At 40.6% G+C, this 16,742-nt stretch overlaps 1 protein-coding gene across 4 annotated transcripts; it reads right to left on the bottom strand.

Annotated features, from left to right (window-relative positions):
• Positions 1–1,067: 1,067 nt before the first annotated feature.
• On the bottom strand, positions 1,068–16,093 carry ak8 (adenylate kinase 8). Of its 4 annotated transcripts, none has more exons than XM_023958761.1 (15): positions 15,950–16,093; positions 14,861–14,955; positions 14,706–14,790; positions 12,429–12,478; positions 12,256–12,348; positions 11,948–12,016; positions 7,972–8,053; positions 7,833–7,904; positions 7,472–7,675; positions 5,254–5,376; positions 4,928–5,017; positions 3,472–3,643; positions 3,200–3,280; positions 2,994–3,123; positions 1,068–2,920 (listed from the first exon to the last, which is right to left on the bottom strand). In XM_023958761.1, the coding sequence occupies exons 2-15, from the start codon at positions 14,942–14,944 to the stop codon at positions 2,831–2,833; spliced, it is 1,425 nt and encodes a 474-aa protein (XP_023814529.1). In that variant the 5' UTR covers positions 14,945–14,955; positions 15,950–16,093; the 3' UTR covers positions 1,068–2,830. The 4 variants fall into 4 exon arrangements, with proteins under 4 accessions (XP_023814529.1, XP_023814531.1, XP_023814530.1 ...); XM_023958763.1 differs by having other exon boundaries at positions 3,472–3,613; XM_023958762.1 differs by having other exon boundaries at positions 7,472–7,672.
• Between the last annotated feature and the right edge of the window lie 649 nt (positions 16,094–16,742).

The following is a 16,742-nucleotide window of genomic DNA, read 5'->3' as shown; positions in this document are numbered from 1 at the left end:
ACTCTAGGCGCTGCTTTGGAGGATTAATTATAGTCATGTAACAGAACTGTGTCTTTGAACCGCCGCTGAGTGTCTGAGTCAAAATTTAATCACTGATGAAAACAAGACATTTTAAGTGTGAGGAGACTTTTTAAATAAAACAAAAGGAAAAGATGCTGTCAATTCATCTTCATCAGCTTTCACCAGAAACCCAGGCGGATCTGTAATGAGAAGATGCAGCTCTGCAGAACTCAGCTCTTTCACCTTGTAACTTCATAAAAGGATGAAGCCATAGTCATCTCCACCAAACTGAAGACGACTACCAACATCTTGGAACTGTCCCATGGCGGTTCTAGTTGGTAGCCCAAAGAACATGTTAGTGGTAATAAAACTAAATCAAATATCAGCAACAAATGTGAAATATGTGCTTCCGATTGACCAGCTAATCAAGTCGGTCTGAAATTAAGTAATTCATTCATTAGTAAACCACTAGTTGTTCATGAAAAAGAGAAAAAAAACATCATCGGGGATAAAGGGGAAAAAAGCTGTTTATTATTGGACCTACAGAAAACAAAAAGAGTAGAGGGTCCAGAACAGAACCCTGAGGGACCCCACAACACAACAGAGTGTTTTTTACTTTTTAAAACATTTTATGGATTTGAAAGTTATTTATCTTTCAGTCAGAGCTTTTAAACATTGTAAACTGCTCTCTTCAGACAGGTGTCTTCCTCTCTGCTGGTAAAACAGCGCTGGCGAGGCCCCTTCTGAAGACGAGTCATGTCCAAAGTAGTGTCCAAATACCCAGGATAATTATAGAACTGTATCCAATTTACCGTTTCTAAGCAAAATTATAGAGAAAGTGTTGCTAATCAACCACATGAGTTTTTAAATAACCAAAAGATTTTAGAAAAATGTCAATCTGGTTTTAGGACAAACCACAGTACAGAGACGGCTCTTTTAAATATCGTTAGAATAAATTTTGACTCATAGAAAGTTTCTGTTCTGGTGCTGCTGGATCTTAGTGCCGCTTTTGATACAGTAAATCTCCAGATTTTATTGGTTAGACTTAGGAGTCTATTGGGCCCCTGGAAAGTTTCTTAAGTGGTTTTATTCCTGTCTTACAGATCAACACTTTTATGTTAGTATGGATACATGCTCTTCAAGAACCCATGAAATAACTTGTGGTGTTCCCCAAGGGTCGATTTTAGGTCCCATACTTTTTAACTTATATATGTTTCCTTTTGGGGATGTTATCAGGAGGCACTGCGTTCACTTTCACAGCTACGCTAATGATACACAGCTTTACATCGCCCTGTCTGATGACCTTGAACCTATAAACACTCTGTTAAATTCTATTTTAGATATGAATTCGTGGATGGCAGATAACTTCTTACAGCTCAGCCAGGACAAAACGGAACTTCTAATTATCTGTCCTGAAGAGAAGAGAGATAATTTTACCAAATCCTTAGAGCTTTATTACATTATAATGGCGTTTATATTAAAAATGCAGCTAAGAGGATTTTATCATCTCAAATACATTGCCAGAGTCCGCCCATTCTTCTTTCTTGCCAACACAGAGGTGCAGATGCGTGCTTTTATTTTTAGTCATTTAGATTATTGTAATGCCCCGCTCTCTGGTTTACCTAAAAAGTCTCTTTCAAATTTACATCTTTTAACTCTGCAGCACAGTTTCTGACAAGGACCAGGGGGCGGGAACACATTACACTCATTTTTAAATTGCTGGACTGGCTTTCTGTGCGTTTTCGAATTGATTTTAAGATTCTTTTAATGGTTTATAAATGTTTTAATGGTCTTGGGCCTTCTTATTTAAATTATCTGCTTTTAAAGTATGAATCCTTGCAGTCCTAAGGTCCTCCGGTGCTGGCCTATTAGTTGTCCATAAAGTGGTGAGGCTTCTGCCATTACTGTCCTCGCCTGCAGAACAGCCTCCCAGAAAGCCTCAGGGCCGCAGAGGCTGTAGAGGTTTTTAAAAAGAGGCTCAAGATATTGCTTGGGATACTTTTATCTGCGTATTCATTAGTTTTATAATATATTATTTTATGTATTTCATTTTATTTAATGGATTTAATCATATTTACACACAACAAAAACCTCTGTTACCATGGAAATCCAAAAATTAACTTATACCAATTCTTGTTGAAATTACACAGACCTAGTCGTCACCCACAGGCGAATAAAATGGTTGCTATGGAGATACAGTAAAACCAAAAGAAAAGCCACGATTTTGGGGGAAAAAAGTTTTTATTTTTTAAAGAATTTGCCACATGCAGCTCTGACCAGGGTGGCATAAGCAAAGCGAGGGGCGAGGAGCGTAGAGCCGCTCTAAAAGGGGCAGGTAGCAACTGCGGCCCATACAGCACAGATTGCGGATTGCGGCTTTAATTACTATGTTTGTTTTTTTTAAGGAAAAAGCAGGCTCAGTCACTTTTTAATTTCTAAGAAAGTTTGTATAAAAGTTTTTGGGATTTGAATGTTGTATTTTTAAGATTGGGATTTAATAAAAGCTCATTTATCCAAAGTAAGAAACTGAGGCTTTTAGGTGACACATTTGTAGCTCTCACAAGGACCAACAGTCAGGAGCTTTTCAGAAAAAGGAGTTGGGCAAGAATGAAGGCTTTATCTGCTGTCAGGACAGGATGGATAAATCCTAAAGTTTAGGTTCCTATGACAACATGACTGAAGTACAGAATCTCGTGTCGCTGAGGATGACCAACATGGAAGAAAACTTTTTTTTTTTTGCATTAAACTCACTAAAGTCAATAAAAACATCCAGGATCTTCCTGAACAGGCGAGTCCAGCAGATCGAGTCGGCTTCAGTTGAGTCGAGGTGTCAGTTTGTGGTCAGACGGCTCTGCAGGGCCTCAAACACGGACCGTGGCTGTGGATCAGCATCAACATGAGCTGCATCTGGATAAACAGACTGAACAGACAATTTTACTTTACATGAAACCTTTTTGTCCCCATAGAGTGCATTTGTATGTCAGCGCAGTCACCTTCAGGGCATCACTGAGCTCCCGGTACTCTCTTAGTCTCCGCAACACCTCCTCTGTGCCATCCTGAGGTCTTGTCTGAAGTCTGCTATGAAACTCGGAGGTCGGAGCCGGATTGGACACGGCGTGGAACCTGCAGAGGATGTGTGCTCAAGTTAATGCAGACGGAGGGATGGAAGTCTGCCTTAGCTCGCCACCTCTGAACTCACCTCTGCCCACTGACTGGATCTGTCGCTTGAAGTGTGATTCTTTCCAGACAAACTTCATCTGTTGCTTCCAAGAAAAAAACTCTGACAAAAAGGAGGAAATGAAGCTTGGATTGCTTACAAAAAAAACAATAGTCACTTCTTTTGATAGAAGTGATTTGTAGAGGAAGACTGACAAAAAGCTGTATATTTAGATTCAGAGGAGGCTGGCTGATTTGAAGTGGTCCTTCCCCTTTCAAAATAATTCTTGGAGCATTGCAGTGACTGCCATATACCTATTTGGCTCGTGCTGAGACTCCTGCAGGCTCCTGGCCTGCAGCAGATTCTTTGGAAAGCCATGCAGCACCCAGCCTCTGGAGCTGCAGTCCTCCTGGCTCAGACGTTCCTCCAGGACCTGCAGCACCTTGGAATCTGGAACTGTAGACGAACCAATGCTCCCAAGATCAGCTGACAGACAGCAGAGCAACACCAGAGCTTGTAAGTGCAGTATTCTTTCTGGCTGAAATTAACTGTGACGTTCAGAGGGCTGCAGATGGTTGATGAAGTTTGTGTTGTGAAGAAGACTCCTAAGGTTCTATCAGTAGTATCCGTAATGATCCATAATGTTAAAAATCACGTACAAGAGTCTCCAATGGCAGAAAGACCAACAGAGAGTGTGGTAGATATGGTTCTGTTTAGGAGCCCCCTCCAAAAAGGTGATTTTCACACTCAGCTGGCTGATGCTGATGCTTTGACTTCAGGATTTCTTCAAGCAGTCCATACTGTGTCTGAGCACATCTGACCCCTTTAAGTGAGGTTCATTTGGTTGGCGCTACCTTTATGTTTGATGCTCAGATACAAATACAAATAAATAAGTCTGTCTGCAACCTGAGGTTCTGAAGTTTCTTTTAAAAGAAAAATTGTTAATTTTAAAATGTAACATTTCTTTGGGACAACATGTCAATCAAGTGAAACAAAAGCATTTACGGTTCACTACGGGCGACTCCTGACTACACTACCCATAATGCTCCAACCATCCATCAGGTGGTGCAGTTTTGTTGTTTAGAGTTTTGTGCGCTGTGTGCCAAAGGAAATCAACTGGAGGTCAGTAAGCACAGGCAGAATTCAAACATATGTGGCCTAAATTAAAAAGCAAATTTGTTTTGGGTTAAAACGTTTTAAATGCGCCTTATGGTCTGAAAAATATAGTAAGGGTCATACACAACATAAAAGAAGGTGCTTTTTTTCTCTTCATGTTTTATTTTTTGCACAAAAAAAACAATATCCCGTTTGTATTGATCATAATAGAAACAATAACCGAAATACACATTACCGGTAGTGTTTTATTTTTCTAAAAGGTGAGGTGAGACTTTGTGGCTCCTACTGGGTTGTAATCAGTAAGAAACCGACCCGAATGTCTCTTTAAGTGCTGAAGGTTGCAGACCCCTGGTCCTGACCAACAGTCATCCTTCAGCACAGTTTAGCACAAAACTGCATAAAGTGTAATCATTAAAAAAAATCAACTGAAGGATGCTGTTGTGAAGCAAACAAATCAGTCCATAATGTGCAATAAAAAATACATAATTAAAAATAAACATGTTACTGTACTGGGATTCAATTTTTATAAACTTTTTTGTTTTATTTTGTTAAATTAAAACTACACTCAAAATAAGGATGTAATCTTTCAACTGACAGGTGAAGGTCCAATCATCAGCACAGATTGGCTTTACCTGGAGCCCTCTGTTCACTCACCTGGAAGTCCACCATCCAGGTACAGCTGGATGTCTTCTCCCAGAGCCGAGCCACCAGCAGCTATAGACCTTAACAGTCGCCCACAGCTCACTGACAGACACAAGACAATTAAAAAAAAATAAAATAAAACGCTCAACATTCAAACTGCTACATCTTTCTCATCAGTCAGTGAGATCCAGGAAGAGCCAGTTGATACAGACAGGTTAGGTCCACATCAACGTCCTCACGTGATTTTAGAAGAGACCAGGCTGTTGTTAATGTGTTGACTTGTTTTTAACACTCGTGAGGCCCTGTTCAGCTGGAGACAGGAAGAAGTGACACCGTACCATCCACCATCTTGTACGTCTCTGCCAGCAGCTGGGCCTGAAGGCTCTTCCCAGACCCTGGTGGACCCAGGAGGACGATTCTCTGAGGTCTTGAGCGGTGACGGGTTTGAACAAAAGCCAAGGCTGAGGAGACACAGACAGGAGAGATGGACTGTGAACCCTCTCCAGAGCCATTACTGAGGTAAAAATGGGTTTTTACAGAAAGCCTTAAAGACACACTCCAATGAAAACTGTGCTTATTTGTGACGTACACTATATTATCATAAGTATTGGCTCACCCATCCAAATGATCAGAATCCAGTGTCTTAATTACTTTTTTTACAGGTGTAAAAAAAATAGCTTTCAGGCATGCAGACTGTTTTTACAAACATTTGTGAAAGAATAAGCCGCTCTCAGGAGCTCAGTGAATTCCAGCCTGGAACTGACGCCACCTGTGCAACAAATCCAGTCCTGAAATTTCCTGGCTTCTAAATTTTCCACAGTCAACTGTAAGCTCTATCAGAACAAAATGGAAGAGTTTGGGAACAACAGCAACTCAGCCACCAAATGGTAGGTCACATAAACTGTGCTTCAGCGAATGCTGAAGCCCATAGTGGAAAGAGGTCACTAACTTTCTGCTCAGTCAATTGCTCCAGAGCTCCAAACGTCATGTGACCTTCAGATTAGTCCAAGTCCAGCACACAGAGGGCTTCATGGAATGGGTTTCCATGGCCGAGCAGCTGCATCCAAGCCACGCATCACCAAGTATGGCAAGGCGTTGGACGCAGTGGTGTAAAACCTGACCCCACTGGACTCTAGAGCAGTGGAGACGCCTTCTCTGAAGGGAAGAATCACGCTTTTCCATCTGGCAATCTGATGGACGAGTCTGGGTTTGCCAGGAGAACAGAATATTTCAGACTAAATTGTGCCAACTGTGAAATTTGGTTGAGGAGGAATTATGGTGTGGGGTTGTTTTTTAGGACTCGGGCTTGGCCCCTTAGTTCCAGTGAACAGAGCTCTGAATGCTCCAGGATACCAAAACATTTTGGACAATTCCATGCTCCCAACCTTGTGGGAACAGTTTGGAGCGGACCCTTCCTCTTCCAACATGACTGTGCAGAAAGCGAGGTCCATAAAGACATGGATGACAGAGTCTGGTGTGGATGAACTGGACTGGTCTGCACAGAGTCCTGACCCGAACCCCATAGAACACCTTTGGGATGAAGGACATCCAGGCCTTCTCCATCAACATCAGTGTGACTTCTCCAATGTGCTTTTGGGAAAATGGTCAAAATTCCTAGAAACGCAGTCCTCAACCTTGTGGACAGCCTTCCAAAAAGAGTTAAAGTTGTAATTGCTGCAAAAGGTGGACCAGCATTATATTGAATTCTCGGAATAGGATGGTACTTTAGTTAATATGTGGGTCAAGGCAGGTGAGCCAGTACTTTTGGTAATATAGTGTAGCTGGACAGGCCACAAGGTTCCTGCTGCGCTCCATACTGATGAATCTTCGTGATCTCCATTCAGACAACAAGATCCATGTACGTCTTTGTTTTCCTCGTCTGAGTTGGTATCTGGCTCAAAACTGTACGACTGAATAGCTCCAATGTTGCTCACCATTCCTTTTGCACCAATATTGTTAGGTTGGGGGTGTGAGGGGCTGTAAGCTAGCAGGAGAGTATGTAAACAGATGGGTGAGAAGAAACGGAGACAGGCTTACTCCACGCCAACTGTCCCTCCCTGAACTCAGAGGTGAATTTCTAATGAACTACTGCTGCTCTGCAGAGACTAGGTTCTAGAAAATGACACAGGTTTTTAAATTTGGCTAAAAACAGCATAAGCGAAATGACAAGAGCACTGGGAACCCTTTTATAATACATCTAAAGATGATTAGAGTGAGACTTTATTAAGGTTTTATTCACAAATGTGTTGAACAATCCGGACAGCAAATACCTGGCATTGAAATTTATATTTTATGATTTAAAAATGACAAAAAACCAAATATGTCCTATTTAGAAATAAGAGTTTCAAGAGTCGAGTAGTTTTTCATCTCATTTTTATTACGTGTTTTAAAAGCAAACGCCTGTGAGAGTTCAGAAATTCTTCCAAACACTTGATGTGTTACGGTTTTTGTGTGTTCTCAGTCACTGAGGCTTGTTTATTGGTCCATATTTATGTCAGCTGGTTTATGTGCTCATCATGCCCCCCTGACAGATGCTGCTTCCTGGTGTGTCTGTACCTTGCTGGTAAATGTCAGCGTGTGATTGGTCACCACTGATGACCTTTAGGACGTGCTGATAGGCCGATCTCAGCCCTGAGACCTCACAGCTGTGATGCTGCAGCTCCTCCGACAGCTGCTCGTTTGACAGGCTCCGCCCCTTCTGCAGACGCCCAGCAATGGTGTCGTCGCTCGGCCAGTTGAGGATCTGGTGGTAGGTATCTGCTGACAGGAAGTGAGGTCATGACCAGTCAGCTGGTGTGTTTGAGTGAGCTGGCTACAATCTGCTTCTTCCAGTAAATCAGACACCTGGTTAAGGTGACTGAATGTTAACGTGCCCCCCGTTTAAGCAGCAGGCACTGTGGAGACGAGCAGAACTCACCTTTTGTCTGTGGGTCAACCATCCGTCCTTGGTTCCTTTCCTGTAGCACGTCGTCTGGGGCCTCCAGCATCACTGCAGAGGTGAACACGGAGTGTGTGCGTGCAGAGAGAGAACAGGAAGCGTGTGCGTGCACTCTTACCAACGTGCTTGGGGAGGACTCCAACCTGCTGCAGGTTCAGAGCCTGCAGACGAGTTTTAGGGATTCCTTGCAACACCCAGCCCTGCCACACAAACACAACAAAGAACAGCTTAACCTCCACCCAGAATGCACCAGCGACTCTTTCAAAACAAAAGGTGGAATAATGTCTGTTTCTCCTCTGAAAAAATGCCCATCAAAACCAGCAGTCAGGACATCCAGGAAGTTTACTTTTGGTATAAATATTTGAATTACTCATTTTCAGATGCATTTTATTCATTACCAAGCCAAAAGTGGATCTAATCTGATCCCAAATCCTAAAAGGCATCATCAGTTACACCAGGGATGATCTGGAGAGTAGCAGGGCTGCAATTCAGGTTGGTTAAATACCCATTCTGATCATCTTTTTATGGATTCATTGCAAAGCGTTTTCAGTGGTTTTTAATTATGATTATGCCATTTTTAACAAGAATAAAAAATCCTGTTGTTTTCTAGAACGTAGTTTCTGCAGAGCAGTAGTACTTCATTAGAAATTCACCTCTGTGTTGCAGGCGGGACTATTGGTGGAGAGTAACTCCGCCCCCCATTCCCCTCACTGTTGCTGAGAGCTCTCTGTTTACACTCTCTCCTGCTAGCTAACAGCCCCTTACACACCCAACCTAACATTAGCGATGCAACCAAAATGATGAGCAACATTGGAGCTATACAGACGTACAGTTTAGATCCAACTCAGAAGAGGAAAACAAAGGCGTTCGTGGATCTATTTGTCTGCAGGTGGATGCATCAGAATGGAGCGGAGCAGGAAGCTTGTGGCCCCTCCGAATAAAGCTTTTAACTTCGTCACAAAGAAGCTCTTTTTTCAACAGCAATTTTTTGTCTGCTCCAGATTAATCGCACTTTGAATAAAAAAATGTGCAAAAAATGCCATTTTAAACTTAATTTTCTTTAAATATGTCCTCCATCTTGAGAAAAATGGCAAACGAGAATAAGCTTAAAACACCAAAAACACCAGTTTTTTGTCAGAGTGGGTCTTTAAAGACAGTACTCTCAATGAAATGCTCGTTCAATGTTTTGATTTCGGTCACCAAATGAACCGTAAAGCTTTCATACAGAGGAGCTCAGGTGACAACAGGCCCTCCGGTTTCCTCAGCTCCTCTTCTGCTTCTTTTCAGATGTGTGCTGAAGTGTTTTGTCAGGACTCTGATTAGGAAGAGGAGGAAGGCAGAGTGGAAGTGAGATGGATGGAGACAGACAGATGGGCCCTGTGTTTGATGTGACGGGAGCAGGAGGCGGCCTGACAGGAGCTGTCAATCCCAGCAGATGAAAACATCTCAAGCAAACACGCGGACGTTTGACAGTCCCTGATGTGTGTGATGAGTTTAGCCCCAGGCCAAAAGCAGCTATTAGCAAGTCAAAGTAACTGTTAGTGACACACACAGAGAAGCTGGGCGCTAAAGCTTTGAGGAAGCGCTGGTTTGTGGAGTTTGGAAGGAAGATGAGCCTGGATCGTACTCAGACAAGCAGAGAGGAGGATTCCAGATGGAACCTTTAATGGAGTTCATTTCATTTCAGAGCAGCAGTTCTGGGGAGTCCTGGTCTGGAAGATTCCACCCTGTTTGCGACATGAACCCCTGACCAACAACCTGGAATAGAGGCGGCTCACCACATAGAGCTGCAGTCAGTGAGAGATGTAGAAGCCCTCTGGTGGTGAAATGCAGGATCTGAATCTTCACCTTTACCAACATGTTTGGTTTGTCCTACGGGTTACCTGTTCAGTCAGAACAACACATAACCAGTGGAGAGTAGGGAGGATGATGGCGGTCCAGTGTGGAGCAGCTCTGGTCTCAAGGTTACAACAAAGACCTGCTGCAGAAACTATTGAAGACAAACATTCCTCCGTGAAATTTTGTTGAACAGTCATTTCGATGAGTCTGATGTTCATCTCAAGTGTCAGCTGTCTGCATGCATTTGTCGTCCAAGTGCAGAACTTTGTGGGTGAAGCAGCTCAATCGGAGGTCAAACGTTCAAGCACACAGCTTTGTGTTGGAGTGCACTCGGGCGTTTGTGCTGTTGTTGTTGTTGTTGTTGTTTTTTGTGACAGAAACTTCTCAGCTTTGACTGTTTGAAAGTGATCACAGAGCAGCTCTCTGTAAGCGGGACATGATGCTAAAGAGAAGCGGCGTCCGACTGAAAGCGGTTCTCCTGATGTGACAGCAGGCACTCGCTTTGATCAGCTGATCCCCAGGGGAAGCGTGCCTGCATGCTGCTCGGCCTGCTGGGAATCGTAGTATGACACGGCGGCAACTCATTATAATCATCAGAACTGTGCGTCAGAGAAGAGCAAACACTCAGAGACAGACAGTAGAAACACTCCATCAGAGAGGTCAGCCTCCCCTGCGATGTTCCCTTATCTGATTCTTCATCAAACACCAGACTGACAACTTAATCCTAAAATGTGACTCTTTAACCCTTTAAATGCCTGTTCAAACAAACAGCAGAGAACATTTAAAAAACATTCATTGTGTGGGGCTGCATGCCGGTGTAGCAGTTAGCACTCGAGCCTTACAGTGAGAAAACCCTGGTTCAAATCCCAGCTGGAGTTTGCATGTTCTCCTGGTGTATGTCTGGGTTTCCTCCCACAGTCCAAAAACATGCTTCATCGGTTAACTGGTGTCTCTAAATTGTCTTTAGGTACTGTATGTGTGGTTATGTGGCCCTGCATCAAACTGGCGAGCTGTTGGTTCCAGCAACGCCATGACCCCAAAAGGGAATCAGTGGGTCAGGAAGATGGATGATTGTGTGTATTTCTCATCAAAGATGTTACACATAAAAAATTTTCATGGTTTGTTTCTTGTTCTTCTTTCTTGTTAAAGGATTAAGAAACCTTTGGCTCCTTAAACCTGGAAAGAAACATCCTTCCATCTGGTGCTGAAGCCATTGACTGTGTAAGATAACTGGACACAGTGACCCCTCCCCCCAAGTGTTCTAAACAGGAAGTAACTTCTGGCTCCAAGAAACCAAAATCCCATAGACGTCTATGGAGTAATAAACAAATGTTACTTTGTCATTCTATTGGTCAGAATAACCATTCTTGCTCTGCTACCTTTTTTAACATGTTTTTGTTCATTGTAATTTTTTTAATGTTTTTTTCTTAAGTAAACGTAATTCAAGTTATGAATTGACCAATCAGATGCCTCAATAAAAGCATGTGGTTTCACGTACAACATTCGAAACAATTGGGTCGAGTCCGAATTCCTTCCCTACTCACATAGTGCACTATATAGCGCGTTCGCCATTTTGTAGTGCTATCCGAATCTACAATTTAAAAAAAGTAGTGCCCTAGAAATTTCCCAGAAGTCTCTGCAAAAAACCAGTGTGCATCGATGCTCACTAAGTCGGTAAATATAGACCACAATGCATTGCGAGGGGAAATTCTTTGTGAAAAAAATGTATATAAATGTATTTTTTTAACAAAGCATCAACGTTTTGGTCTTCAAAGAAAGGACTCATAAATAATTGTCACAAAACGCCCATATCAATTAGATTTTAACTTTGTGAAATCGATTATGTCATATCCGCCGTTTAAAAACAAAACAAAACCACATGGTCCCACACTATATAGTTTTTTGGTAGTTAGAGATTAGGGTGGGAATTCGGACACAGCCTTGATTGACGGATATTGTGTCAAGCGGTAGGGGTGTGGCCGTCCAACAAGCTCACCCCAGATTGGTGAGAGAGGTTGCCATAGAAACGTTGACTCAGACCGACTCGGACAAATCACTGCTCACTAATGATTTCTGTTTTGAACATGGTGGTGTCCATGGCGACAGGATCGACCACATTTAGTTAGAATTGGAAGTTAACCTTTTTCTGTGGGTGACGTCACACTCGCTCGCTCCAGTGTTCATATACAGTCAATGGTCGAAGTGCACTAAGAGATTGAACTACAATCTGCTGGCTGAAGTCTCAATGCACTCACCTTTTTCAAGCAGTCCACCTCTTTGAGTCTCTGTTGAAGTATTCGGACCAGCAGCTCAGAGGGAAGATCCTGAAATAAAAAAACCAACAGTCATACAAGGTAAAGCAAATCCACTAAGACTGGAGAGCTGACCAGGAATTCATGGGAACTCTGATCTTTAGGTTTCTAAAAATCATTGTTTATTGTCATTTTCTGATCAAACTTGATTAGCATTTGAAGACTTGATCTCACGAGAAAGCAGCGAACAGGACAGCCATGTCACATTGAGGAGGCCGACACACAAAGTTGGAGTGTAACAAGAAGGTTACCTTCTCACTGAGCGCGCTCAGCTCTGATTGGCCCTGCAGCAAACTCTCTGTGGTCACGTGGACAGCCTGCAGCTCTGCGCTTAGCCGTTTGCACTACAAAAACGAAACCACATAAGAACGCAAAGAAGTGAAAGGCAGGCGCCGCAGAAGGTCAGTTCTCACTTTCAACTCACCAGAGTGTATTTGCCGACGGCAGGAGGTCCGAGCACCATCACCCTGGGCGCTGATCACAGGTTAAAGAGTCACTACATCAGTCAAGACATGATGAACATCTAATAGTTTTCTGATTTTTTGCACTTTTATTTAATCTGGTACTTTGCTCATAATTGCGTAATCTTGGATGTTAGAAAGCCTCTTTAGCATTGTTAAATTCTGTTTTTTATAGATATTATTTTTGTGTTATTTTAATAAGCCATAATGCAGTGAGTATTTGTTACAATAAATAACATAACTAGGCTTCTGTCACCCGCCTTTACTTTTTACGATTATTTAGCCGTCATTCTTATTTCATTTACCGTATTTTCCGGACTATAAGTCGCCCTTTTTTTCATAGTTTGCCAAGGGGTTCGACTTATACTCTTCAGCGACTTATATTAGAAATAAATTGAAATAAATACATTGTTAACCCTCCTGTTATGTTCATTTGTGAGGAACAGAGATGATGTTCCTGGGTCAATTTGATGTATGAGGTATGTTAAGTGTTAAGAGTATGTTAAGTGACTCAGAGAATCAGCAAACTTTTTTTACAGTAAGATCTTGAAGGCTAACAACATAATATTCTATTTTCCAATGATTTCACAGATTCAGAAATGCAATAAAAATGACAACTGTTTCTACAAATACAGGATGAAAACAGAGTATTATTTGGCCAATGATGCTTCATGAAAAGAATAAATAAATAAGTTTGAGAAAGAATTACTGTGAAATTATGAGATAAACAGTCTGCTATGATTGTGTCATATGAGGTTGTGAAAGTTAAAATGCGACTTATAGTCCAGTGCGACTTATCTGTGTTTTTTTCTACTTTATAATGCATTTTTGGGCTGGTGCGACTTATACTCCGGTGCGACTTATAGTCCGGAAAATACGGTAGTTATATCACATTTTTCTTTGATGGTCCTAAACTCTCAGTAATTGATTTAGGATTTATCAATAACATTTTTATTTTATGTTAAAATCTTTTGCTGGAGCATACTTTATAATCATCGTCTTTCAAATTCTATGCATTTTCTTTTTGGAAGTTTTAAGAATACATGATATTTAGCATTCTAAATCATGAGAAAAAATTAGTGTATAGACTTCAATTTCATCGCAAAATAAAAAACACAAAATGTAAATACAGACAGACGAGTACCTGGAAGAGTCCACCTGCTTAAGTCAAAGGGGTCATAGATTTGCTTTTTAAAATAAAAATGATCAATTAGGTTTGAATTTGTGTGTTTTTTTTTAATTGTCCTGTCCAAAAGTTGAGCAAGCAGATCAGAGCTGAAGGCCTCTTGTGTTGGATGGATTTTACTGTTAGGGGTTTATGCTTCAGACAGTGCATATTTGTATAAACCCCTTTTGTATTTAACGCTAAGCTTTATTTATAATAATAATATTTATATGGATTACTTGTTGGATCAAAAAAAGAAAAGAGAAAGCGAGTGGGATGTTCGACATGGGGGATAAGGGGTTAAGATGAGGAGAGGATAATACAGAGTCATAACATGAGTGTCATAAGTAAATTCCAGTAAATTAGTTCTCACATACACACACCAACAAATAGACCATACGGTTCTACATGGCGGTTCTACAGTGCCGCCATCCCGTTCCCCACAGTGATTGTGTGGAGTCACAGCGCCATCGTGTGGCAGCTGCAAGTACAGGTGTATCGCTGCACATCTACAGCAGTTCTACAGACAGAACTATTCATTAGAACTAGGGATGACATGATTCACTTTCCTCCTGATTCTGTTCAACCCTCCATTCTTGGATCACGGTTTTGTTTTGGTTCAACATATTATTTGTGTATTATAAAACAACAACAAAAAAATAAAAATTCTGAAAATCCTTTTTTTAATCTACTAATAAGGACGTAACAACAAAGAAACAGCTTTCAGTTAACGTATACTAAGTCTGGTGTAATGTAATAAAAAAATATTAAATCTATTCAATTTAGCCTAACATGCGTTTGACACTTTTAACGCAAACATACTGGTGTGTTTGGATGATTTGAATATAGAGTTGCACTGGGCCCAAGGGACTGGGAAACCAATGGCATCATCAGGAAAGGCCTGCCCCATTGTGATCAGTGTTCTAAGGATAAGAATAAAATAATAAAAATCAAAAATCTGCAGGGGTGCGACGGCTCACTTTCCCCACGTTTCGGTTCAATGGTGTCACATACGATTTGGTTTTAAACCGAGAATTGTGCCAAACCTAATCAGAACCGACTCCTGCAGACTTACTGTCCAGGCTGCTCCCCTGCAGCAGATCGATTAGGTAGGAGATGGGATCATCGGGCTGATCAATCAGCAGGTTGGACACCAAGCCCTGGAACACACACAGCATTATTATTAGAGCTTTATGGGCTGCACACTCCCCCTGTTCTGCTCTCTTTTACCTGGGCCAGATGGGTCAACTCGTGCTTTTCTGCATAGTTCCTCATCTGAGGAGGAATCCTCAAAGGTTTCACCGTTTCATCCATCAAATGTTTCCCTGAGGGACCATGAATGCATCACTTTAAGAGCCACAAACACATACTTGCTTAAGACAAAAAGGTTGTAAACCTAGTCCTGGTTGTTATAATTCTGCAATGTGTGGATGCTGATACCGCCTTCTTTAACTTAGATTTAAACATACTGAATGTTAGAGCTGCAGGAAAGAGTGAAAATTTATACAAGAGGTTTAAATCATGGCAAAGACCAGAAGATTTACTTCTAAAAAAACTGTATAACTTTGAATTTCTGAAATTGTCTGTTTGTTTGTATTTTTTGTTTTGTTTTATGTGGTCAAAAGAAGCAAAGTACGACCGCTCAGACACTGTCAGATGTAAACAGACTAATGAATGTTTGATTACCTGATTTTGTTGTTAATTATAAGCAGTCAAGACAACAACAAAAAAATATTAAATAAAGTTAGGATATGAATTTATACATTCAATAGAAATTAAATAAAACAAAAGGTTGTCATCCTTTTAACAATATATTTGCTCATATTTGTACTTACAGTACACCCACATGACACACTGAATCCATTAAATATTAAATTGGAATAATTGCTTAAAAATAGTGGGAATAAGTGAATTTAGAGAAAATTTCTTAACTTTACTTAATTCTCCATAATTCAGTTCCTAACAACTATTTAAAGTTATCTGTACTTCATAAATCTAAGTGCCGACAATTTATCAAAAATAATTATCATCGAACCGAATTATAACATAGTTTTTGTTAACTTTATTGTACAAAACGGAAGTACAGTACAAAACACAATTTTACAAAATAAAACTCAAATATGCTAGGGGAGCATACATATTACGTGTATTTTACACAAAAACATTAAAGGTTCTACAACTTTCAAAATTATTACATAGTTGTAACAGCAGAAATCCTTGTAACCCGTCATTGATTGTTGCACGTCGCATAAATAACAAAAACGTCAAATTAATACTACCTAACCTTTTCCTGAATTGCACTTCCGCTTTTAAACTTACCGTTTTAAAAGTTCAAATCTGCGTTTGAATCGAGATGAATGTGGCAGGATGAAAGAGAAAGAGTTTCCCCGCTACAGCCGTGCTGCGCGCGACAGACAGGCCGATGACAAACCAGTTTACTTCTCGGTTGCTATGTTACCCTGTTTCAAAAAAAAAAAAAACTTTATTGTACACAACGTAAGTACGGTACAAATCACAACTTCACAAAATAAACTTAAAATATGCCAGGGGAGCACATATTTTACATGTATTTTACAGAAAAACTTTCAAGGTGCTTCAACTCTCATATAAAACAGACAGCTTTCTGATCAAGGCTTTCAGAGATGGTACTGAGATACATTTAAATTTGTTTGATTATTATGGGGGGGAAATCGAATACGAAGAGAATTTGCATTTATGAATATAATTTTTGCCAAATATAATAATAAGATTAATTATGAGGTTTTTTTTAATCGAGTCCAAATTTTTATTATGAAAGCCCAAACTTATCTGTTCAAATTTCAAATTAAAGTGGGGATGAATTTTTTTTTTTTTTTTATAAACTGTAAACACTTTTTCCTAAAAATTCTTGTTTGACAACAATTAATAATATGTGTTGCTATGCGTGTATGGTTTCCAGGGTTGGGGTTGTCGTCAGCTTTGTCACCCGAAGACGGGAAACACAAACCTTTTCTGTTTTATTTTTTTATTTTATTTTTTCATCATAACTTCAAAAGAAGAGACACACGTTCACATAAATATAACAGAAAAAAAGAATGAAATAAGTTCAATAAAATGAAATTAGAATTGTAGT

The sequence above is a fragment of the Oryzias latipes genome, chromosome 9 (assembly GCF_002234675.1).
Source record: "Oryzias latipes chromosome 9, ASM223467v1".
NCBI classification, from domain to species: Eukaryota; Metazoa; Chordata; class Actinopteri; order Beloniformes; family Adrianichthyidae; genus Oryzias; species Oryzias latipes.
The sequence above is the reverse complement of the archived record's forward strand: the minus strand, read 5'-3'. Positions and strand labels throughout refer to the sequence as shown.

Coding starts and splice junctions, on each gene's coding strand:
- ak8 (XM_023958761.1), bottom strand. CDS start 14,944: ATGGATGAAACGGTGAAACCTTTGAGGATTCCTCCTCAGATGAGGAAC. Junction 14,791..14,860: donor AGTTGACCCATCTGGCCCAG/GTAAAAGAGAGC, acceptor TGTGTGTTCCAG/GGCTTGGTGTCCAACCTGCT. Junction 7,676..7,832: donor GGTTGACCCACAGACAAAAG/GTGAGTTCTGCT, acceptor ACTTCCTGTCAG/CAGATACCTACCACCAGATC.